A 24,972-nucleotide genomic window follows, 5' to 3' on the forward strand; every position below is an offset into this window, starting at 1 on the left:
TGTCAGGGGGTATATTCAGTTATTGTGGAGAATGTTCTAATAGTCTTGGTAAAGAAAAAAACATGCATTGATCCTTTGTAACATGCTTTTATACATTCAGTGAAATAATATGAAATAAAACAGATTGAATAATATGCTTTTTTCATTCTCTTTTTCAGATGCAGGTCTTTCTAATGGAGGTAAGAAGCAATTCCCTTCTTTTTTATTCTTCTCCTTTTTCTTCTTTTCTTCTTTTTTTCCCCTTTTTTCTTCCTCATTTGTGGTTGTGGTTGAAGAGATATCTGGAAAACAGTATAGATATGCATGAGTAGGATAGGTTGTGGAGACTGGAGAAGTTTGTAGTTCAGATTTAAAAGCATTCCCTAGTTAACTTGATGGGATCATTGTTACCCAGTGGATGGGAGGGCACAGACTTACAAAAAAGGTAAAAAGAGATGTCTCATTTTACGGTTAAATTGGTTAGCTTTCTTGGGATGTTATCTAAACTCATATTCAGCTAACCTAACTGACCTGACCTAATGTCATGCTGTACAGATGACTTAACTGTACAGCATGAAAAGAGGTTAGATCTAAAACTGTGATGTCACAGGAGGCAGGGGAGACAAGCCTGCCCACAAAAGTAGAACATTGCAGCTGATGACTGCTCATTTAGCTACTATCTCAATTTACAATAAATCATGACTAGAACAAGTGTTTTATCCTAGAATAACACTATGTTCTAAACAACTTGTAATTAATAGTGTTATAAAGTGGTCCATTACAAGCAATTCCGTTATCTTTTTGTTTTTCAGACACTGTTGGAACAGCTGGGAAGTTCTTCATCTCTGCAACCATCTTCTTAATGTGGCTGTTCTACTAGTATTGCATTCTTAAACCCACACAATAAAAGATAGAGAATTTTTTGGGAGGGGAAACAAGACATGACAACCTCCATATTCCTCACCATTCAAGTTTCCCCTAAAACAATATCCATCCAGGGGTTCCTGGTGGATGGGGCACAGCTTATGTTGATCTTGGTCAGAACAATGGAAGGTGCCAATTTTTTTATTATTTTTTCTCATTTCTATACTACCTTGTACTGATAAACCATTCAATCAAAATGAGAACAAACGTTTTCTGGAAAGCTTATAAGGACTGGAACCCACTAAGGCAATTTTGGTAGCATTTTGGGATAGCCAGCGATTCCCAAAAACACATTGCCAATGAAAGTGTGTGTGTGTGTGGAAGGGAACTAAAAATTGTGATTAGTGGTAATCGCAATCGCAGGACATGTAGTATTTTGAGTGTGTTAGCACTCAATGCTAAAGTATATAAGCACCGCACAATTGCTTTTCAAAGTGATTTTGCAATGCTTTGGGGGCAGAGCGATTACAATTTGAATAAATTTTAAAATACCAAGGCTCATATGCAATTATATTTTTTACCTGAGTTTTCACCTAGGTGATATTTTTACAACTTGGAAATAAAATACCTTTTAAACCACCAGCAAGCAAGAAAATACTCATTACTAATTTTGAAAGTACTTATTCACCTACTTTTTGGTACTTTTTCAATCACAAAGTGCAGAACATTATTTTGAATACAAGATGAAAAATAATCACTTAGGAGAAAACTCAGGAGAAAAAATTAATTGTATATGGGTCCAGATGTCTGGATTTCCTGCTTCCATCCATAGCCCCGCCCCTAAAGGAAGATGTCACAGGTGCTTCTCTGATTGGTCATAGAAAAGCACCTTTTCCTTTAAGAGGTGGGGCTACTGACAGAAGTTGGACACAAGATAAGTATAATAAAGTTTTATTTAAAAAAGAATAAATGCACAAATCGCTAATCGGATAGCGGTGTACAGTTTACTGAACATAGCTTCTAAGCGTTGGGTAATCGTGATTGCAGTCGCACTAGGAATCACTGCATACGGTGCTGTGGCGATCTTAAAGCACTGTATTGATTCCTAGTGGGTTCCAGGCCTAAATGTCATATAGGAGCAGAAGTTTTTAACTAGTACAAACTAGTAGGCATGACTATGAAGATATTGAGATAATTTGATAATTTAAGTGTGTATCGACATGCAATACAATTGAACGCAAGTTCTTGCCTGTGGAGTGCCTCCTTCTACTAAGAATCACTGTGTGGAGCAGAGGTGGTGTACCTGCCTGAGGGAGTCACACCGGCAATTGCTCTCCTGACTTAGGATTGAGCCACAAGAGTAAAAGTTCAGTCAAGCAATCACTGGATAATTTGATAATTTGTGTGTCTGTTCATAATTACTGATAATGCTTTTGTAGAACTTTGCCATTTTATATATGGGATGGTATTACATGGTTAAGATTAAAATAACTACTCAAATACATGTGTATATACTGTGTGTGTGTGTGTGTGTATATATATATATATATATATATATATATATATATATATATATATATATATATATATATATATATGCACAAACACACTGGTGTTATTGTTGTGGGCAAGTAGTGCGTGTACCTTGCATCATGCTATTAGCGCAATCTGTGGTAAATGATCAACATGAGCATTATGGTAACATGCATCACCTCTGCACCATGTGCATGTACCAGGGGTTAGTGCATCAACCCCCTTGAATGATACAAAGTTTACTGTTAAAGTCTCCTGTATAAGTGAGGCTTTATATAAATGTATGAGTAGTTCAGAAGGGGGTGAATTCACTTTGATAATGTATGATTTGTGAGCTTTACAGTTTTTTTTTTATTTTATTGTATTGTATTTTATTGTACTATTTTTTTACATTCAATACTTTATATTTCATTTCTAACTATTTTATTGAAGTGTTTTAGATTTTTTTTTTTTTTTTTTTACAAATAATACAATTAAATTGTGTTTTTAAATGTTGGCCTTATTCTTTATAGAGTTATAATGAATACTATAACTGATGTTATATATTATTTATATATATATATATATATATATATATATATATATATATATATATATATATATAATTTATATATATATATGTATATATATATATATATATATATATATATATATATATATATATATATATATATATATATATATATATATATATATACACACACACACACATATCTCTAGCATTGGTGTAGCAGCAGTACCAATAGCAGCCACAGAAAGTGTTGTGGGGGCCAGAAACAGAAACAGTCCAGTGGTATGTTTTGTCCTTTCTTAATTGAGCTGAAATAACTCAATCAATCTTTATTAGTGGCTGGATTGGTATTTGCATGGAAATCAGAAATGGTTATAATGCTCACTGCAATTGAAGTACAAAAGGGATGAAAATTGCCATATGCACATAACCTATCTTCATTTGCATACATTTACAAGATCTAAACAAGAGTGATACAAGTCATACACAGTATACACCACACAAAGCAAAAGCAATCTAATCCTTGTGGCCATCTTCTCAATAAATACAAATAGTAATAAACCTCTCATTAAAGGGAACCTTAACTGCTGCGGAAAAATAAATTCACTTACCTGGGGGCTTTCCCAAGCCTCCTGCAGCCGTCCTGTGCCCGCGCCGGTATTTCGGTGCCCTCCGGTCTCCCTCCGCCGCTGAGTTTCGATTTCGGACGACTGCCAGTCGTCCTGGGGCCTCTTCCGCATTCCTTGTCGTAAACTGCAGTAAAGCGCGTCCGCATGACGCCAAACGCGTCATCGCATGACGTCAAACGCGTCATGCGGACGCGCTTTACTGCAGTTTACGACCAGGAATGCGGAAGAGGCCCCAGGACGACTGGCAGTCGTCCGAAATCGAAACTTAGCGGCGGAGGGAGACCGGAGGGCACCGAAGGACCGGCGCGGGCACAGGACGGCTGCAGGAGGCTTGGGAAAGCCCCCAGGTAAGTGAATTTATTTTTCCGCAGCAGTTAAGGTTCCCTTTAATACTACAGTTGCAGGGAATACGGAGCATGCATTCTCCTCTATGCAGAAGGCCATTAATCTCACTGGAATTCATACCTTATGTTGAACTTTGCCAACAAGTGTTTCTAGACCAGTGAGGGTCCTCTTTTTCTTTTGCCCTAAATTTTTCCAAGCATCAAGGATTTCTCCAAAGAATATGTTCTTCTCAATATGTGACCAAAGCTTTTGAGTTGTAACAGTATTATCAACCCTTCTAGTAAGCATGTTGGATGTATTTCTTTAAAGAGAGTCTGAAGCGAGAATAAATCTCGCTTCAGACCTCAGAGTTAGCAGGGGGATGTGTGCCTCTGCTAAACCGCCGCTATCCCGCGGCTTAACGGGGGTCCCTGATCCCCCAAATCCCCTCCGTAATGCGGGGGAGCGCTTCCTGGTTGGGGCAGGGCTAACCGCCGCAGCCCTGCCCCACGCACGTCTGTCAGCGCGTATCTCCGCCTCTCCCCCGCCCCTCTCAGTCTTCCTTCACTTAGAGGGGCGGGGGAGAGGCGGCGATGCGCCGCTGATAGACGCGACTGGAGGCAGGGCTGCAGCCGTTAGCCCTGCCTCCAGGAGCGACCAAATGCACGACCAAGTCGTGCTGGGGTGGGTTTGGGGGTGAAGGGACCCCCTTTGTGCGGCGCACGTGCTCCTGCTAACTTTGAGCTCTGAAGCGAGATTTATTCTCGCTTCAGAGTCTCTTTAAGTATTGACTGGTTAGATCTTCTGGCAGCCCAGGGAACTCTCAGTAGCTTTTCCACAACCACAATTTAAAAGCATCAATTTTTCTAGGCATGGCCTTATTTATGGTCCAACTTTCACAAACAGATCTTACTACTTAGAAGACCATAGCAACACATATAAACACCATCAACCATCCCAGACACTCTCTCCCTGCAATAACCATAAACCATACAATACTTGCTTCAAAGCCGTAACTTAAACACAGCTAGACTGAGAAGGTCTAATCCAAAGAAATAAAAATAAATATGCCTCATGCACTGTGCATTCCTTTAAGTCCTGTAAAACAAGCTCATATATCCTCCAGCCTTCCTTTGTTGAAGTAATTGGATCTGACTCCACCCCGAAGAACACAATAAACATCAATGATGAATCTTCTCTGATCGTCTGGGTGTCATTTTACAATAAAGTATGTAGATGTCATAGGCTGAGTCCATCCCTGTCTTTGCTTTTATTTAAAATTCTAATTTCCACTTTAAAAATCCCAAGGGGTTTTTATCCTCTTTTTTTTCAGCTATTTTCTCCTCCTTATTCAGTCGTGTACACTGATATTTTATAATAAAGTTGACAAAGAACAGTCATACGCATGACATTGCTAATTCTGGGAAATCAAATCTTGGGACCATCAGCCTTGCTGAAATGAGGTAGACATGTAAAACTTCCACTAAGAATTACTGAATCATAGCAAAAAGCTAAAAGTGAACAAAAGGCGGGACTTGTTATTGAATCCATTAGGTAATAAAGACACAAGTAAGGCACCAAAAATAAAATAAATAAATATTAAAGCATATAAATGTATTATATACATACTAAAAGCCATCAATTAAAAACAAGTATAATTGTTCTGCGACTGAAGCAGACTTTTTTTTTTTATGAGAACTTCTGTGTGGTCAGCCTGGTGGGTGTTCTCTATATACACTTTCTAAATAAATATATAGCCAGGATGTTGCACTCCTCTTACACAATTCTATATATAACTAAGTTAAGTTTGCAACTGGTTCGCTACACCTAATAACAAACTACACGTCATTCAATGCGGGTATTAGTGCTCTATACAGTAGTCTCTGAGAACTGAACAAATTCAAGCGCCATACACAAATTGTCACTACAATTACCAACTATAGTCCACCAAATATCATGAGATGGAAGGTAGCTGTGGTCTTCAATTTCCAGATCCCTGGAAAGACAGAAAACAGCATAGTAGTGCAGTATCTTCCATTGAACATGCACCACCATGTTCCTGTGGCTACAAAACCCGTGTGATATGCACTGCAATCTCCACCACCAACATCTCATGCAATGCACTCACCAGATCCTACTGCTGCTCAGTCACAAACAGCTTGATACACTTTGTCAGAAACCCCAGTTCCGATGGAATCACTCCTGCATACATACTTGGTATATAGGCAAGTCAACCAAAAGCAGTTACCGTAAATAGTAAACACACACTGCCATAGCATACTATTGCTTTTAAACATAGGGTAATAAAAATGGTAAAAATGGTAATACACTCACATGTTCCAATAAAATATGTGCATTGTCTATTAAAAAACAACAACCTAGGATCAAAACAGAATGCTCCCTCCACCTGCTGCTGTTGGCTCTACGCAAATTCTGGAAAAAAAATGTTGCTTTCATCTATTCAGTGGGAGGGAAGAGGACATGGGGGAGCAGAGGAGAACACAGGGGGAGCGGAGGAGGAGAGAGGGAGACAGAGAAAACAAAAGGGACAGCAGATGGCACATGAGGGGCAGAGGAGGATACATGGGGCAGAGGAGGATATGTGGGGGGGAGGGGCACAGGAGTACACATAAGGGACACATGGGGGACACAGAAGGACACATGGGGAAGACCAGGGCCGGCCTTAGGTTTCACAGCGCCCTGAGCATAACCAGATTTAGGTGCGCCCCCCCCCCCATTCATCCTCTTCACGCGCATGCACACACATGCAGATCACACAGACACAGACCACACACACACACACACAGATCACACAGACACAGATCACACACACACACATGCAGATCACACAGACACAGATCACACACACATGCAGACCACACACACATGCAGATCACACACACATTGTGCCACACACACACACACACCACACTGTACAAAGACACACACACACACACACTGTATACACACACACACACACACTCACACACTGTACACACACACACACACACACACACACACACTGTACACACACACTGTATGCACAAACACACACTGTACACGCACAAACACACACTGTACACACACACACACTGTACACACACACACATTGTACACACACACACACACACACTGTACACATGCGCACACTGTACACAGACACACACACTGTACACAGACACACACAAACACACACACTGTACACACACACACACACTGTAGACACACACACTGTACACAGATACATACACTGTACACACACATACTGTACACAACACACACACACACACTGTACACACACTGTACACACACACACACACACACACACACACACACACACACACACACACACACACACACTGTACACACACACACACTGTACACACACACACGCACGCACACACACATACATACACACACACACACACACTGTACACACTCACACACACACACACACACACACACACACACACACACACACACACACACACACACACACACACACACACACACACACACACACACACACACACACACACACACACACACACACACACACACACACACACACACACACTGTACACACACACACCCCCTGGCACTCAGCTTCCCTCCCTCCAATAAAAGTGTATTCCCCACTGCACAGTTTCCCTCCTTCCCTCTGATTAATGTGCCCGCTCTGAGCTCCTCTCAGTTCCCTTCCCTCCCTCCCTCCAATGTAGAGAACGGTGCAGGCAGTGGCTCTCACCATCCATCTTGCAAACAGCAGCTTTGCTCAGCTGAGCTCCCTGGGCATTCTTCTTAGTTATAAGGGCTTTGTTTGATGACCTCATCAAGCCAGGACCCTTAAAGCGGTTTAAAACCCTGACATAATATTCAATGAAAACATGTTTGCCTACTTTTTATATGCCATACGGTTATCATATTTGCATTTGTGCATAAGTATTATTACTCATTTAGAAGTTATAGGTTTCCAAAAGTACAGTTTTGTGCTTTGTGAGCTGACTTTCCATTTTATTAATAACTGGTTTTATTCATTGCTGTTTTGCAGCCAGACAAGCTTTCAGTGTGTCTCTGTCTCCAGCAGCTTCTCTGCAGTCAGAGAATGTGACACATTCCTCACTTGATACATTTAAGTAAACACAAGATAATAGTATTTGAAGTTCGGATGTGGCAGCATTTCACTGCACTCAACTTTCAAGCTCCGTATGTAACCCTTCAAATGCTGGTCTAGTAAAAAAAAATGCTGGTTGCATATAATATGCTGTAAACAGGGATGAGCAGAAACTACGCCAGTGCGAATTTACGCATCGTAGTTCGCATCTACGCATCGTAGTTCATAGGTGAAGTTTCAAAACTACGCTTACGAATTTACGCGTAGCGAAGTACTGCTACGCGTAGCTTACGCCCACCATGCGTAGTTAACATGTGTATTGCGTAGTGAACTACGAATGCGTTACTCGCGTCTAATTTTCCGCATGCGATTGTATGCTTACAAATTTACGCATTGGAAAGGGGAATGTACGCATAGAAGGGTTCCCAGTATGTGCATTTATAGAGAAATTAATGCGTACAATTTTCTGCATACGTGCATAAGTATCCGCATACACTACGCTTCGCACTATGCGTAATTGCGTATTTTAACGCGTATTCTACGAAATGCATACGAAGCAAATATTTGTTTTCGAAGCCGTAGTTTGGCGAAGCGTAATTGCGTAAAACTACGCGTATTTCCAGCGTAGCGAAGTTGGCTGACTACGACCATCCCTGGGCCTGTAAATAATGTTTTAGTGCAAAGATGAAATGCAGGGTTATATTCCACTTTAAAGCCACAATGCAGAAGAATGCCTCGGGTGCTCAGCTGAGCAAAGCCGGTGTTTGTGAGATGGACGGTGAGAGCCACTGCCTGCACAGTTCTCTACATTGCAGGGAGGGATGGAAGGGAACTGAGAGGAGCTCCACAGGATTTCATTGTAAGATGACTCAAGGATTTTATTAATAAAGAAGTACAAGCAGCTCCTGTAGCCAGGCTCCTTCCCTACTGCCAACAGCGAGGAGAAGCATTAGTGACAGCATGACAGTGGGGAGAAGCATTAGTGACAGCATGTGCCTGATACCAGAAGGCACACCAGAAGACTACAGCACTGTGAGTTTCCAGAGTCCAAAGGGCACTGATAACCTGGCAGGAAGATTCTGGACGATGTTACATAATACTTTGGACAGAGATTTTGTGAGTGGGGTTTGTTTTGAATGGTAATTTTTGGGTGTGGAAGACAAGCTGGCAGAGAAAGCCAGGAGTACATAATTTGGACATTAGTAACTTTTAACACTGCACAATTCTTAGGATGGTTTTAATAATGTATTTACCTCACTAAAGGTCATTTGGTGAGATTTCACAGAACTAGACTGTTAGGAATAATACAGTGTCCTGCTTTGGACCTGGACTATGGTGAAATATTGTTGACTTTGGCATAAGTTGAAGTTCCTTTTTCATGTCTATGCCGTATTATGGACACTGTTTGCTAAGGACTTATACTTGCCTAGCAACAAATGTTCTTCATTGGCTTGTGGCAGGGGTGTTGCTAGCCCCAAAGATCAGTGGCACTTGCCCTGCATCTATTCTGGGGTGTCCACACGGCACCACACAGTACCCAACATGCCCCACAGAGGCACCACAGCACCCAGCATGGCACTACACAGCAACCAGCATGGCACCAGAGCAAACAGAATGGAAATACAGCACCCAGCATTCCCCATAGAGGCACCATAGCACCTAGCATGACACCATAGCACCCAGCCTGGCACCACAGCACACAGAAATGGGGGTTATGCTGGGTGCTATGGTGACTCTATGTGGGCATATTGGGTGCTATGATGCCAGGCTAGGTGCTGTGATGCCTTTATGGGGGTATGCAGAGAGCTGTGGTTCTTCTATGGTGCATATTATTAGATTTAGTGCCTCATTTGGAGGCCTGTGGGAGGGGTGTAACCCTTTAAAAAGGGGTATTGTGAAATAGGAATGTAATTTGCCTTTATTTAGTGAAATTGACATATTGTGTGCACTGCACCTTTAACAGCAGTATTGTGAAATCAAAACGGTGATTAGAAAGAGAGGCCATTCACTCAGATTGTCGCATAGACTTGTTGCTAAGGCAACCGCATCAACAGATAGGGGAATGTTCTGGAAGTTCTCCACTAGCAGAGCGAGCCCCAGCGCAGGCGCGGAGGAGCAGAACGTGCGAGACACAGCCTGAAAGAACTGGTTAAAACCAGTTCTCCTCAGAGCACCAGTCAGTCAGTCAGGAGGTGGTGGTGAGGGAGGAAGTAGGCCACTAGGCCAGTGATAGTGGTCACAGCAGTCACCACATGAGGCAAAGCGGGGGCCCGGCGGCAGCATACAGACCACCAACAGAGTAGGGGGCATCGGTAGCTGAGCCAGGCAGTGACCGGAGGTCAAGTTAAAGCGACAGCAGGCAAGATCCATGCAATTGCAGGAGGAGAGAGATCCTGTCAGGCCAGATGAGTATAGGCCTTGTGCCAGCATCTAGCCACAATTGTGATCAGAAGGGGCCAGTGTTCAGTAGAGATTTTCTGAGTAAAGAGACAGTTAACCCAAGTTACTGAAGGGCATATTCTGAGGAAAGTGGTGTGACTAAAATCTGCCTGTCTGATAAAGCCTTAAAGAGACAGTAACATTGTGGTGATAATCAGCTTATTAATGCAAGATAGTGCTGCCCTGCCAAAAGAATAGAGACTGTAACCAAGTATATTAAACGTGAGTGCCTTTTTGTTATCAGAAAAGGGAATAGACTCTGATAGCCCCTCAGAACTAATACAGATCAGCCGCTGGTAGTGATCCTGACTCAGAGACATTTTTTCCTGTCAATCTGCTTCAGTTATAAGTCATCAGTTCTTCAGTTGATGTGTTCATCAGTTATCTACTAAAAGCCTGATATGAAAAGTGAACCAAAGTGTTATTTATGTGTTACCTAAGTGCACAGCCTAAGAAAGAGTAAGGGAACAAAGGCCGTGGAGATAAAGAGAACCTGTCAGTGAGAGATAAGTAGACCTGTTAACCTGTCAGCATTAAAGGAGAAGATTGGAGGAGGAGTTTCACTGCATCTTGTGTTACTAGGTGAACTACAGTGAAAAGCGGAGTGACATCTGACAGAGATAAAGAGTCAACAGAGTTAGAGATACAAGTTTGCAATAACAAAATCAGAGCTTATTCAGCATAAAATTCAAATAGTATAAGAAAAGAGTCAAATTGAGGGAGTGAGATATTGAACGTATAGCTGGGTGCATTGGTCAATTTTGTGATTTTATTTTATTTTGATTTTGATCACTTAATTATTTCTTTATTTTGTTTATTATTTTTCCCTATCAGAGAAGTGGTGCTTAAGAGATATAGTAATTTGAGAAGTACCGTAGATAGAGCAACAGTCTGAGAGACTTTTCTGAGTAAAAGTGAACATCATTTGGATGCCATATTGCCAACCAACGAACTATGGAAACTGTTTCAGTACCGCATTGAAGAGACTCATTAATCCCCCGCTTGGCTACAAGGGACTGAGACTGTATAGGAACTGAATTGCTCAGTAGACCTGTTCCTGCCCAAGCCCCTATACCTCAGTAAATGATACTGTGATAAAAAGGTGTTGTATTATAAAGTGGTTGATGATTGTACAAGAAGACCTGTTATAGCTCAAATTATATTTAAACGTTTCTGTACAATGTAACTTTTTTATTCCGCAGCTTTTACCAATGCACCGGCTGTGAAGAGGAGAAGATTGTATAATTCTGACCTGTGATGTGCAAGGAAAGTGTATATTGTTGTTAAAGGTGTTACTGGTTGAGAAAAGTTACCAGTTGACCATAGGGATGTTCATTCGGATTCCGCGGAAATGCAATTTCTGAAATTCCGATTGGAAATTGCATTTCCGCATCGGTATACGGAAATCGGTAATGCAAATGCATTAAGCGGATTTCCGCCGGAAATCACGGAATTTCCGCCGGAAATCGCGGAAATTCTGCCCGACTTTAACATCGATTTTCTCAAAAACTATAAAGTCTTTTTGAAAACTTTTTTTGCATCTTGTTCAGGAGATTCTGTTTAATAAACTCTGAAAATTTGGTGTTTCTAAAACTTAGGGGGCTTTGCTATTAACTGCTAAAGTCGGCGGATTTTTACTGTAATGTAAAATGCAGAAAATCTGCATCTGCCTATTTTCTGCATTTACATTACAGTAAAAATCCGCCGACTTTCTAGAAACACCAAATTTTCAGGGTTTGTTAAACCGTATCTCCTGAACAAGATGCAAACATTTTTTTTTCAAAAAGACCTTATAGTTTTTGAGAAAATCGATGTTAAAGTCGGGCGGAATTTCCACGATTTCCGGCGGAAATTCCGCATCGGAATGCGGAAATTGGTAGCGGAAAGCGGAATCGGTATTTGGCAATAGCGGAATGCGGATTTACTGCGGAATCGGAAATTGGCATTTCCGACCATCCCTAGTTGACCACTGTTAGGTCACAAATAAATCCTTGATATTCGCATCTGAGTCACTGTCTGGTGGATTCCTCTCATTCGGGGCCGAGTGCTAAGGATAAATCGGGTTACAGGGGGTTAACTAGATGGTCAGGAAATGCTATGGGGGAACTGGCAGCTGGCCAGCTTGCCCAGCAAAAAAACATATCAGCCAGCACAGAAGCCAGATAACTCTGTCTAGTTGTATTAATCGAGAGGGGAGCTTAACCCAACATTTTGCTGGGCAGGTCTACTTAGACCGCTGTTAAGTTCATGTAAATTTGGCTCCACCAATGACCCCACCAAAATTCCGGTGCATGGCCACGTCTATTTTTCGTCTGGAGTGCCCAAAAATGCCCTGAATCTCTTAGAATCCTAGCAACGTCCCTAGCTTGTGGATTAATTGTGTAGCACCTGTGGAACTCCTGTATAAGAGATCCTCTCTCAATAAGATCTTTCCCAGAATATTCTGTGTCTAGATCCTGTGTCACTAAGTTCTGGTCCTCATTCCTGTATCCTTTGTTTTGCCCCTGTAGCTGCCCTTCTCGCCTTGACACCTTGGTCTGATTCTTACATTTGCTTTTGGCAGTGGCGTAGCTAAGGAGCTATCGGCCCCGATGCAAGTTTCACATTGGGCCCCCCAAGCACTCTATACATAGCAAATTAGTACTTAGAGAAAAGAAACCAAGCAAAAGCAGCACCACTCAAGAGATATAATTAACCCTTTCCACTTTTACGGAAAAACCCGATGCACTCGTATGTCCCGCTTTACGGGACATCCCTGCAGCGGCGGTTTGCAGCGCATCGGGACCGCCACAAACCGCCGATCACTGTGCGTCGGTTTGTGGGAATGTAATAATACATGCCCACACTGGTAGTGCCCCCCAGCCCCATACCTGATTTCCCCCCATCAGCACTAGAAGAAAGTAACATTTAGATTAAATGTCACTTCCATTTCTTTCCTGTTTTTTTTTTTTCTTAATAAAAATTGCTTGCTGATTCATTTTTGCAGATTCCATTCTGCAAAAAAACTGAAAAATAATTGCAGATTATTTTTTTTTTCTTGCAGATTGCCTGCAAAGTTGTAGAAAGAATGAATGGCATCCTATGGGATGGACTGGGGTGGGTGTAAATAGTTTGCCAGTATTTTATTGCTAATATGCCCAATCAAAATACCAATAATTGCATTGTGTGTAGGGACAGTAAGATCCCGGGTCGTGGGCATAAAACGACCTATTATTGCGAAACTTGCTCACCCAGGCCCGGATTACACCCAGGAAACTGTTTTTCAATTTACCATACATTGGCTTTCTCCTCTGCCACCAGCCAATAGAAGATGCCAAACTGTCCAAATAAGGTATCAAATTAAACGTTATAATGTGTTCTTTAAAATAAGATATACTATTTTATGGGCGTACGTTAAAAAGGGGCGCTGGGAAAAAAGGGCTCGGGGGTTTTAAACGATAAGCATGGATAACGTTTAAAAATATATTGTACTATATTTCGTTTATAAATAATGTTTTATAAAGTTATAAATCATTAAATAATGTGCATGAAATCAGCAATTGTGAAAATGTTAATCTTCCGTTTAAAAACTGAAATGCATAATAATGTTTAAAAAAATTAGTAAGTAACCCACCCTGTACCTACCCCTAACCCCTAGACCCCCATATTGGTGCCTAAACCTAAGACCCCCCCTGGTGGTGCCTAAACCTAAGACCCCCCCCGGTGGTGCCTAAACCTAAGACCCCCCTGGTGGTGCCTAAACCTAAGACTCCCCTGATGGTGCCTAAACCTAAGACCCCCCTGGTGGTGCCTAAACCTAAGACCCTCCTTAGTGATCACTGTATTGTGTGTAGAATAATGTTTTAGAAACAGTAAGGGATAAAATATATTACAATTTACGTTACGTACTGATCGCTTTATTTTGTGAATAATAATGTTTTACAAACAGTAAGGTACAGGGTCGGACTGGGCCACAGTAGTACAGTTTTTTCCCTCGGTGGGTCCTGCTTCCAGGTCTCTGGTGGGCCCCCCTCCTTGTCTGACAGAGCTCCAATTGCTGCCCGCAGCACAAAAATTCTCTTCTCAGTGCTGTAATCACTCATGCTGAGAGCAGTGACGTAGCTAAGGAGCTGTAAGCCTCGATGCAAATTTTACAATGGGGCCCCCCAAGCACTCTGTACATAACAATTGATACGACGCACCAAAACCTGCCAATGGCAACTACAGTGTCAGAGGTGCAAGAAGGGGATGGGAAATAGCTTGTTAATGATTACCACTGTTCAAAGTATCTATAGAAGTGAATATTATGAGCACAGGACCAATAGAGAGGTAATACTGTAGTTGAGGGAGGGCCCCTCGGGGCCCCTTTGGCCAAAGGGCCCCGATTCGGTCGCAACCTCTGCGGTCGCAACCTCTGCAAAGAAGGACATTACTTTATATTGAAGGAGGGGACTCTATGCAAAGTTTTTCTGGGCAGCAGTGTCTCTAAATTACAATGCTGCTAAGATCATGTACATTTGGCCCTGTCCATAATACATCTTGACCATGCCCACCTTCTGGTGCATGGTCACACCCTTTTTCCCCCGCAATCATGGGATGTGTGGGCCCCAGGTTGAAATTTCTTTGGTGGGCCCCCGGTGTCCCAGTCCGACCCTTGTAAGGGATAACATTTAAAATAATGTTTTATTGAAATAGGAAACGTAAATTATCACAAGCAGTTATAAAACATTACAAATCTTTGGACGCCGTTGGAAAACGTTATTATTCTTGGGCGCCCTTTTTTCCTGTTCGGCGCCCAGTAAACGATATTTATTATGGGAGTTAATGGCGGCGCTCGATTTGTCCACTAGCCACCTGCACCCTTTTTTACTGTTTCCATGTTACGGTGTTATGTTCCATGTTGAAATGGGAGAGAGAGTAAGAGGGAGAGGGCATTTCTCAAAAAAAAAAAAACCTCCGAGCAGAAACGACTCCCTTTAGGAAAGAACTCCGAGTGGAAAGGGTTAAAGGTAAGTATGCACGTATACAGTGCACTCATTTTTTTCAGTAAACACTTTTTTTCACATTTGTCTGGTATTAAGAGATTTGCTGCAATGAGTGAGCTTTTGATTGCGCAGCCCATAACAAAGACTATGCATATACTGTACACATGTCAAGCAGGACTTTTTCTACTTATTAGAGAAACTTTCTGAAACACACAAAAAACTTTGGTTTTTCTTGTTTAGTATCCCATGGACACAAAGCAATCTATCAAATCTCGATTTCTATTTGACAGAAACGTGGAGATTAGTGTCTGGATGGCTGCTGTTAGACTTTGGCACATACAAAGAGATGTCTTATGCGGAGGATACAATGTTCATATCACATGATTCTATGTGTGATCGCGGTATTAGTATCACATCCCTAGTGTGACCATTATTTTACATTTCATTTCCATTTCCTGCCTTGAATTCTCTGTACTCCGTGTGACCATCACAACCAGAAAAACAGGATAAGTCCGGCTGTATTGTGTGCTGCAAATAAGTAACTTTTATTGCAGCGATACCGCTAAAGTGCCCATATATCTCTTTTAGCGAGTCTTTGAAGAGTATTAATAACACCTTTTGTTATGGCCATGAATGTCAAGAATAAAAATAGCAAACTGAATATAACAAAAGTTCTAAAAGGTGTTCTATGATTTCATCCCTTTGTGAAGAGAAGTTATAAGAGTGGGCAGCAGAGGTTGTGTAAGAGATTTAAGCGAAGAATGGGGAACTATCAGAAAGCAATAGAGAGCACAGCACATCATCTGTTCCTCCTGGTCTTGGTCTGTGCGTCTCATGGACAAACACGTGAGTACATTCTGAGAGTTATTATGTTTTCCTTTATTCAGAACTTTATCTCAATTCCCTAGCAAGATACCGTATTCTCCGCCATATAAGACGCTCCCAAATATAAGATGCAACCAAGTTTAGAGGGAAAAAAACAGGAAAAAATATACACACTAAACCTGATGCATCCATGTTCCAGGAGCTTGTAGATGTCCTCTCCCAATTGGTGTCCTCCTGTGTCCCCCATGTGTCCCCTTCTGTCCTCCCAGGTGTCATCTTCTGTCCCTAGATATCCCCTCTTCTGTCCCAAGGTATCCCCTTCTGTCCTTCCTTATGTCCGCCGGTGTCTGCTTCTGACCCCAGGTGTCCCATTTTGTCCTCCCTACTGTTCCCAGGTGTCCCCTTCTGTCCCCAGGTGTCCCCCTTCTTTCCTCAGGTGTCCCCCTTCTGTCCCCTGTGTTCCCGTCCTGACCCCGCGCCTCTGCTTCCCTCCCCATGTCTCCTTTCCCTGTCTATATATATTAAAGTGCAGTGGCAGCTGTGTCTTACCTTTCCAGCAGCGCCCGCAGAAATAGCCAACCTCTTCTCCTCCCCACTTCTACCTCTAGTGTTGGTTTGTACTGATGACATGATCAGTACAAGCCGTTCACTAGAGGGAGAAGTGTGGAGAAGAAGAGGTCGACTATTACCATGGGCACTGCTGGAGAGGTAAGACACAGCTGCTGCTACACTCTAATATATACGTAGGGAGCGGGGACACAGGGGAGTGTAGTGGAGACACGGGGAGGGAAGCGGAGGAGACACGTGAGAGGGAAGTGGAAGCGCAGGGACAGAAAGGGAACACAGGGCACAGAAGGCAGGACAAGACAGGGAATCCCCACCATGGAAGGGGTTCATATCGGCAGGTGTTTGTAAGTCAGGGATTCCCTGTTTTCGCCGTATAAGACACGGAGGCCCATATGCAATTTATTTGTTCTCCTGAGTTTTTGCCTAGGTGATATTTTTCATCTTCTCTCTAAAATAATTTTACAGCACTTTATAATTCAAAAAGTACTCAAAAGTTAGTGAGAAAGTACTATCAAGACTATTTTGACTATTTTCTTGCTTGCTGGTTGTTTAAAAGGCATTTTATGACAAGTTGTGAAAATATCCCTTAGGAGAAAACTGAGGAGAAAAAGTGAATTGCATATGGGCCAGAGTTTTCTCCCCATTTCTTGGAGAGAAAATATGTGTCTTGTACGGCAGAAAATACAGTATTTATTTTGAAGAGATCCTGAAGTGAGAGTAATACAGAGGCTGCCATCTTAATTCCCTTATAAACAATGGCAGTTGGCTGACTTCAATGCTAATGCCTTGCCTCTGATGCTGAGAACACACAATGAGCTTTTCCGTTAGATTTCTGATTGATTCCCCAATCGTTTTTCTGATCGATTTTTATTCACCGCTATGAGAAAATCGTTTAGAAAAACGATTCAAATCATAAGGGTCCTTCGGAAATTATCTATCGAGTCATCTATCTGCCGAGAAAACTCCTAGGGCGTGATTTAGTAAACGGTGCTAACCCAGTTAACACGCTTAAAGGCTTTGGGGGTGCTAACTAGGGTGCTGCTAAGTAGTTGGCACATGCAAACTACTTAGAACGGTAGTTAGCACATGCAAACTACTACTTAGCACCGTGCTAACTAGGGTGCTAAGCAGTTTGCACGTGCTAACTAGGATGCTAAGTAGTTTGCATGTGCTAACTATGGTGCTAAGTAGTTTACATGTGCTAACTACGGTGCTAAGTAGTTTGCATGTGCTTCCTATTTAGCACGTGCAAAGCATGTTAGCACATGCAAAGTGGCTTTTCACTGGCGTGCTAACACTTAGCACACTTTTTTGAATCAACCCCAGTTAGCACGCCTAAAGGCTTTGGGCATGCTAACTAGGGTAATAAGTAGTTAGCACATACAAACTACTTAGCCCCGTAGTTAACACATGCAAGCTTAGCACTGTAGTTAGCACATGCAAACTACTTAGCACCATAGTTAGCACATGCAAACTACTACTTAGCACCGTGCTAACTAGGGTGCTAAGTAGTTTGCACGTGCTAAGTGCTAACTAGGATGCTAAGTAGTTTACATGTGCTAACTATGGTGCTAAGTAGTTTGCATGTGCTAACTACTTAGCACCCTAGTTAGCACGTGCAAAGCATGTTAGCACATGCAAAGTGGCTTTTTACTGGGGTGCTAACGCTTAGCACCCTTTTCTGAATCAAGCCCATTGACTTTGTTCTGACACCACTGGCTGCATGCTTTTTGCCTTCCCCTGGATCAACTGGGATATGTGAGGGTGCAGGAGAGAAAGATAGCTATTGTTTACTTTTTTATTGTGTCACTAGGTAACTATGAAAGGTGTGTCTCAAAACCAGGGATGCTCAAATAGCGACTTTGGATGAAATCTGAATAGGTGTTACACGGATTTCATCCAGTTTAATAAAACACCTGTGCGGGTGGGAGAAGGGGGGGGGGTTAATTTTACCCATCGGCGTCCCTCGGCATCTCCCACGATGCGTTCCAAGTGGCAGTCACTTGACTATACACTTCCTCCTTCAACCTGGAAGGAGGAAGTGTTTGTAATCACGTGACCACCGCATCGTGGGAGGCACCGAGGGACTGATCTAAGAAGACGCCAATGGGTAAGATTCCCCCCCCCTCGCCCACCCGCACAGGTGTTTTATTTAACTGGATGAAATCCGAATAACACCTATTCAGATTTCATCCAAAGTCGTTATTTGAGCAGCCCTACTCAAAACAACCAAAGTCAAAAGCTCACCATGACAGCAAGGCAACTGGCATTGTTTATAAGGGAATGAAGATGGAAACCTCCATATTTGTACCATGTCAGGTTTTCTTTAAAGTGAACCCGAGCCTCCACATCCCTCTCACCTTGGGTTGGGGGTGGAAAGAGAAAGTTGGCAGGCACACAGATGGATCAACTACAGTAAAGAGGCACAATGGGTTGATTCACTATAACAAATAGCTTGCCTTATCAGAGTTAACATGCCTTATTAGAGTTAACATGCCTTATCACAGTTAATGTGCCTTATTCGAGGCCCAATAGGCTGCCTGTCACTTGACAGGAAACTTGACAGGCAGCCTAATGGGCCAATCAAAGTGCGGAGATAATGTCCTTTAACTACCTGAAGACCGCTCCATGCCAATTGGCGTGGACGCGGCGGCAGCCCCAGGACCGCTGAACACCAATCGGCATGCAGTAGTGGGGATGGAGTTTGCAGGGGATCACATGCGCCAATGCGTGTGCATCCCTGCTTGAATGGCGGAGCTCCGCTCCGTCATCATGGCTGGTGAGGGGGAGGACGGGAGGGAGGGTTACAAAATTAATTTTAAAAAAAGCATATTTATTTTATTTTTTTCAAAACATTTTTATTAAGGTTTTCAGCAGATTTTTTTCCAAGGAACAGTGGAACTATATAAACCCATTCACATTGCTTATAAGATTATCGAGAAGACAGAAGCTCCAAAGTCCCTCACCCTTCCCACCCTAGCCCCCCCCCCCCCCACACACACCGTCTAGAGCCCCTCCCAAGGATGCACTATGTCACAATTTCTGTTCTGGTCTAATAGTTAGATAGCCTAGTGCTTTAATGCCATAGCGAGCTTAGTTCTGAGTCTTAAGTTGCCCTAGTGTACCTCCAATGTTTTCCAGGCAGTACCAGGAGGTATAAATGAAGTCTCTCATTAGAGCAGTAATCTGTTGAGAATTGAACCGGTGTAAGATAAAGTTCCTCCAAATCTTGAAAAAGGCTGTAGTTTTCAGCTCCTTGGATTGAAGAGTGTTAAGTCTTTCCATATTAAAGATGTACTAGAGTTCTTGCTTCAAGACTGCTAGATCTGGAGGAGAAGGGTCAAGCCATTTACATAAGATCGCTCTTCTGGCTGCTATCATTATAATATGGGACAAATGAGAGGGGCATTCCTGTGGTGGTTTGGAGGAAGTAGAAAAATAGTTAAAGAGCATTAGCATTCGTGATTTTGTTAGTTTCTTTTTGCAAACTTTATTTGTATAATTAAGGACCTTGTCCCAAAATATCTGGATTTTAGGACATTCCCACATGCAGTGAATAAGATCAGCACTGATTAAAGAGCACTTTGGACAGTATAGATTATAACCAGGTGTGCGGTATTTTGTATTTAATATTAAAAGCATGCTTGCCTTTATGTATGAAAAGCAGATGAGAAGATCTCCACTATTCATCCCGGGTGATTTTCCTAACCATCATATTGCCTTCCAGAATTTGTGTCCCTACTTCCTTCTCGTTTAGTATTTGTTCCCATTTTTTCATGGCATTGGAAGCTATGCTAAAGTTTGACAGACCCCTGATAGCTGCATATAGTTCAGCCAGAGACATGTGCTTAACAGTTGGTTTTAGTATGTTATCAAATTTTGTAGGAGTCATTATAGATGATTCTGAGTGAAGATTTGCAGCAACCATGGATCTGATCTGAGCATATGTTAAGAAGTCGCCGGGTGGTAAATCAAATTTTTGCCTCAAATCAACAAAATAAATCCATTTCCCTTCTCTGATGTTGAACATGTGGCCCAGCGATTTGAGTCCTTTTTCTTCCCAACTGGAAAATGTTTTTTGAGGGATTCTAGGAGGGAAGTCAGGATTGCCCCAGATTGGGAGATATTTAGATATTTTATAAGGAAGAAGACATTTCATTCTGACAGCTTTCCATGCTGCAATGGTATCTCTGAAAATAGAGCTGTGCTTTAATCTCAAGGGGAAGTTCTTAAGAGAAGCATGGAGGAGTCCAGTTAGTGTCCAGGGGAGTGCTTGTTCCTGCTCTAGTTTCGTGTGTGAGTATTGTACACTGGAGGTAACCCAGTCATGGGAGTGTCGAAGCATAGCTGCTAAATTATATTGTCTGATGGAGGGAAGATTTAGTCCACCTAGTAGTTTTGGCACAGACAGTTTAGCTCTAGAGACCCTAGGTTTCTTTGTTTTCCAGATACATTTTGACCATGCTGAATTAAGTGCCATTACATCTTCATGTTTCAGGAGGAGTGGGACCATCTGCGTAGGATACAAAAGTTTCCCCATAGAAATCATTTTTATCGGGGCTACTTGACCCGCAAAGCCTATAGGAAAGTTTTGCCATTTCTCTAATTGGGCTATAATGTTTTGGATTAGTGGGGTGAAATTAAGAGAGTAAGCATATTTACTTAAAAAAATATTTGCTTAAAAAAATAAACAATGGGGGAGCGATCAGACCCCACCAACAGAGCTCGGGGGGGGGGGGAATCACTTGTGTGCTGAGTTGTATGGCCCTGTATCGGGGCCTTAAAGCTACAGTGGCCTATATACAGAAAAATGGCCTGGTCTGTGGTGGGGTTTAACACTGCGGTCCTCAAGTGGTTAAAGTGATTGGACCCGCAGGGGCTCAGGGCAGGCTGAGTGGAACTCTTGTCATTGCCAATTAGCAGGCATAAGTTTGTAGCACATGCTATGCTACTCTGATAAGGCATGATAGGTCTGATAAGGCATGTTAATTCTGAAAAGGAATGTTAATGCTGATAAAGCATGTTATCTTTGATAAGGCATGTTAACTTGGATAAGGCACACTATTTGTTATAGCGAGTCAACCACAATGCTTCATATATAATCAAAAGAACTGTAAATGTGAGCTTGTTGGCACTACTGAAACTTTGTATTGCTAAATAAAGTGCAAGTGCATTTACAGATCCGACATAAATACAAAGTAGATGCAATACTTTTGGTGGTGTTGGTGGGGATGCTGGGTGGTGGCAGTAGGCTGTGAACAAAACTGTCACTTATGAATATTATTGTGTCATGGGGAACCCAGGCAAGTGTGAGAAGTGTAATACCCTCATTGACACAATACAAGTTGCCAGTAGTGCCAATATAACACTTCTTAACACCCCCATAGCAATCATGGCCAGTATAACAACCCTCCTCCTCATAGCAACAAGTATGGCTACTATATTATGCCTCCCCATAACACATGCCGCCATTATACCCCCCCCCCCTTCCTATGGCAAGTGTTGCTACTGGCTAGTATACTCCCCTTCCTCAAGTGTAGCCAGTATACCTTCCTTCCCCCTCATAGTAAGTGTAACACCTCTTCCCCTAGAAATTATGGCTTGTATACCAACCCCTTTCCCGCCATAGAAGTGCAGCCAGTTTACCCTACCCTTAAAACAAGTTTTTTTGTTTTTTGTGGTGTGCAGTGTCCGGTGGATTTATTTGCCTTGGGACGTTGCCACTAGCGGAGCCTGGGCGTTGGCCGGGTGCTTTGCACCTGTTGAGCTGGTTGGCACAGCCCGGTTGGTCGGGGTGGTTGGGATGCTTTGGCACAGTTTGGAGTTTATGGAGTGGTGTGGAGCTTTTGGATTGTCCCACTGTGGAAGTTTGTGGAGGGTGTGGATGGTTTTGGGCTGGACGCTTTCTGCTCGGATGTGGGTGGGGTCTGTTCGTTGTTTGTTTATTTATCTATTTATTTTTCCTTCTCTGTGGTGCCTCTTGTGCATCGCCCTGTAGTCTCCCTGTGGGCGCCTGTATCTGTTACTGTCCGGAAGCAGCTTGCTGGCTGGTAGGAGGTGACTTAAGGTCGGGGTTGCCGGGGAGGGGGTGATTGGGGACAGCGTTGAATGGGTGTGTGGATATGTAGTGCACTATTTTTTTTTTTTAATATACAGCATAATCACTGTATCACCTCATGTTGGCTGTTATTATTGGTATTTTCTTTTGATTATCATTAATAAAATTAAACTCTTCAAACTGTGATGCAAACTTTACCCGACATGAGGACTAGCACTGCTGCGAAGCCTTACAATCAGTCGGGATATACCCTGTAGGTATGCTGAGTTTGAGAAAAAAAAAACCAACAGGTTTAACATCCCTTCCCATAGCAATTATGATCAGTATAAAACCCTTCCTTCCAACAGCAGGTGTGGCTGGTATAACACCCCAACCCATTAGCAAGTGTGGCTACTAGTATAACACCCCCACCACTTCAAGCAAGTGTGTGCAATATAACACCCATTTCCATAGCAAGTGTGACCAGTAAAAAAACCTCTTTTCATAACAGTTATAGCCTGTATAACCAGCTTTCTTCCCACAGCAAGTATGGCTGTGTTATACCCCTACTCCAAAACATTACACCCAAAATTATTCTCTAGACACCCCTACTACTTAACCCTCCTGGCGGTTTGCGAAAAATCCGCCAGGGGGCAGCAAATACTTTTTTAATTTTTTTTTTCTTTTTCATGTAGCGAGACAATGTCTCGTTACATGATAGCCGCTGCTCAGCGGCATACCCCCAGCCCCTCCGATCGCCGGAGGCGATCGGAGATCAGGAGATCCCGTTCAAAGAACGGGATCTCCTGGAGGGCTTCCCCCGTCGCCATGGCGACGGGCAGGATGACGTCACTGACGTCATCGACGTCGTGACGTCAAAGGGGACTCCGATCGACCCAACAGCGCTGCCTGGCACTGATTGGCCAGGCAGCGCACGGGGTCTGGGGGCGGGCGCGGCGCAACGAATAGCGGCGGAGCAGCGGGTAGCGGCGGCGATCGCATTGCACACGTAGCTAGCAAAGTGCTAGCTGCGTGTGGCAGAAAAAAAAATATGCAAATCGGCCCAGCGGGGCCTGAGCGGCGCCTTCCGGCAGCATAGCCCGAGCTCAGCTCGTGCTTACCGCCAGGAAGGTTAAGAGTACGGTAAAGAATCCACTACCTGCTTCAAGTACTGGGTCAGACCTCTTTTTCTATTCACTGCAGCCCAGTGCTGTGCTACATATCCCTGTAGGTGTTTCTGCACTATTCTGCATATTAGAGATTGAGGAAGAGAGGAGAACCCCCTTACTCTCTACCTTCCCTGTGGTCACAAGCATTACAGATACTACTGCTACCATGGGTGGCACTACACTGGGGCATGCTGGGGCACTGGTACACCCTGGGAATCATTATGCCCCCGATTGATAATAATCCTGATTCAAAAATGCCTGTCTGTAAAATGCAAGCTCTAGTCACCGACACTGTTTAGTTACTAAGATACGAATTACACACAGAGTGTTTTTCTCCCATCTGCCTCTTCCCCCTCCCCTTGCTTGTAGACTCATAAGACACCTGCTGGGGGCTGGAATGATTTGTCTTTGATCAGTCCACACAGGAGCAGCTTGCTAGCAATTAAGGATTAAAGCATGCCAGCAAACTAGCCAAGTACATCTGTAGGTAACTTTTCAATAATAGCTCCTTCATTTTGGACAATCTGCTATCTCAAAATCCTCCGTTTGTGATGTTTACATTTGGTTCCTATCATTGCTGAACTAGTTAGCCTTAATCTTATCATCTGAGTTAGGTAAAACATATCTAAAGGTTGCCATACAAACAATCATTTTGATCATACAAATGGGCCCCACCAGCCAGCCATTGTGCCCCCTTAGTTCCCCCAAAAATATGAAGCTGGGGCCGCCACTAATTGCTACACCCCTGGAGGTGAGGCTTGCTGTTGAGATGTGCAGCAAACTTATTAAAGCACATTATAAAACATAACTTGATTATTTTCTCCTATTATTTTTTTAGCTAAATTGAATTGTAGCGTTATCTTATTTTGATGTGTATCTCAATCTCACTTCACTTTCTAGAGATGACTAGCAGACCCCCGGCCTCCGGTAAGAGATTGTCTCTGTTTTATTTGTTATGGAAACTGAGGGGAAGAGTGACGTCTTGTAACACATTGAATTCCAGAAGCTCTTTCTTGG

The 24,972-nt window shown here is 42.8% G+C and overlaps 2 protein-coding genes across 2 annotated transcripts in view; both read left to right on the forward strand.

Moving 5' to 3' along the window:
* The window catches only part of LOC137526035 (uromodulin-like), a 71,690-nt gene extending 60,039 nt beyond the window's left edge, over nucleotides 1–11,651 (forward strand). The window contains exons 15-16 of the mRNA XM_068247247.1: nucleotides 159–179; nucleotides 11,596–11,651. Coding sequence (XP_068103348.1) covers nucleotides 159–179; nucleotides 11,596–11,651 — 77 coding nt within the window. The remainder of the gene's footprint in view (nucleotides 1–158; nucleotides 180–11,595) is intronic.
* A 4,349-nt stretch (nucleotides 11,652–16,000) lies between these two features.
* LOC137526036 (uncharacterized) overlaps nucleotides 16,001–24,972 on the forward strand; it is a 70,948-nt gene continuing 61,976 nt past the window's right edge. The window contains exons 1-2 of the mRNA XM_068247248.1: nucleotides 16,001–16,203; nucleotides 24,856–24,882. Of these exons, the coding sequence (XP_068103349.1) occupies nucleotides 16,119–16,203; nucleotides 24,856–24,882 (112 nt within the window). The 5' untranslated portion in view covers nucleotides 16,001–16,118. The remainder of the gene's footprint in view (nucleotides 16,204–24,855; nucleotides 24,883–24,972) is intronic.

Source organism: Hyperolius riggenbachi, chromosome 7 (assembly GCF_040937935.1).
Source record: "Hyperolius riggenbachi isolate aHypRig1 chromosome 7, aHypRig1.pri, whole genome shotgun sequence".
Taxonomy (NCBI): domain Eukaryota; kingdom Metazoa; phylum Chordata; class Amphibia; order Anura; family Hyperoliidae; genus Hyperolius; species Hyperolius riggenbachi.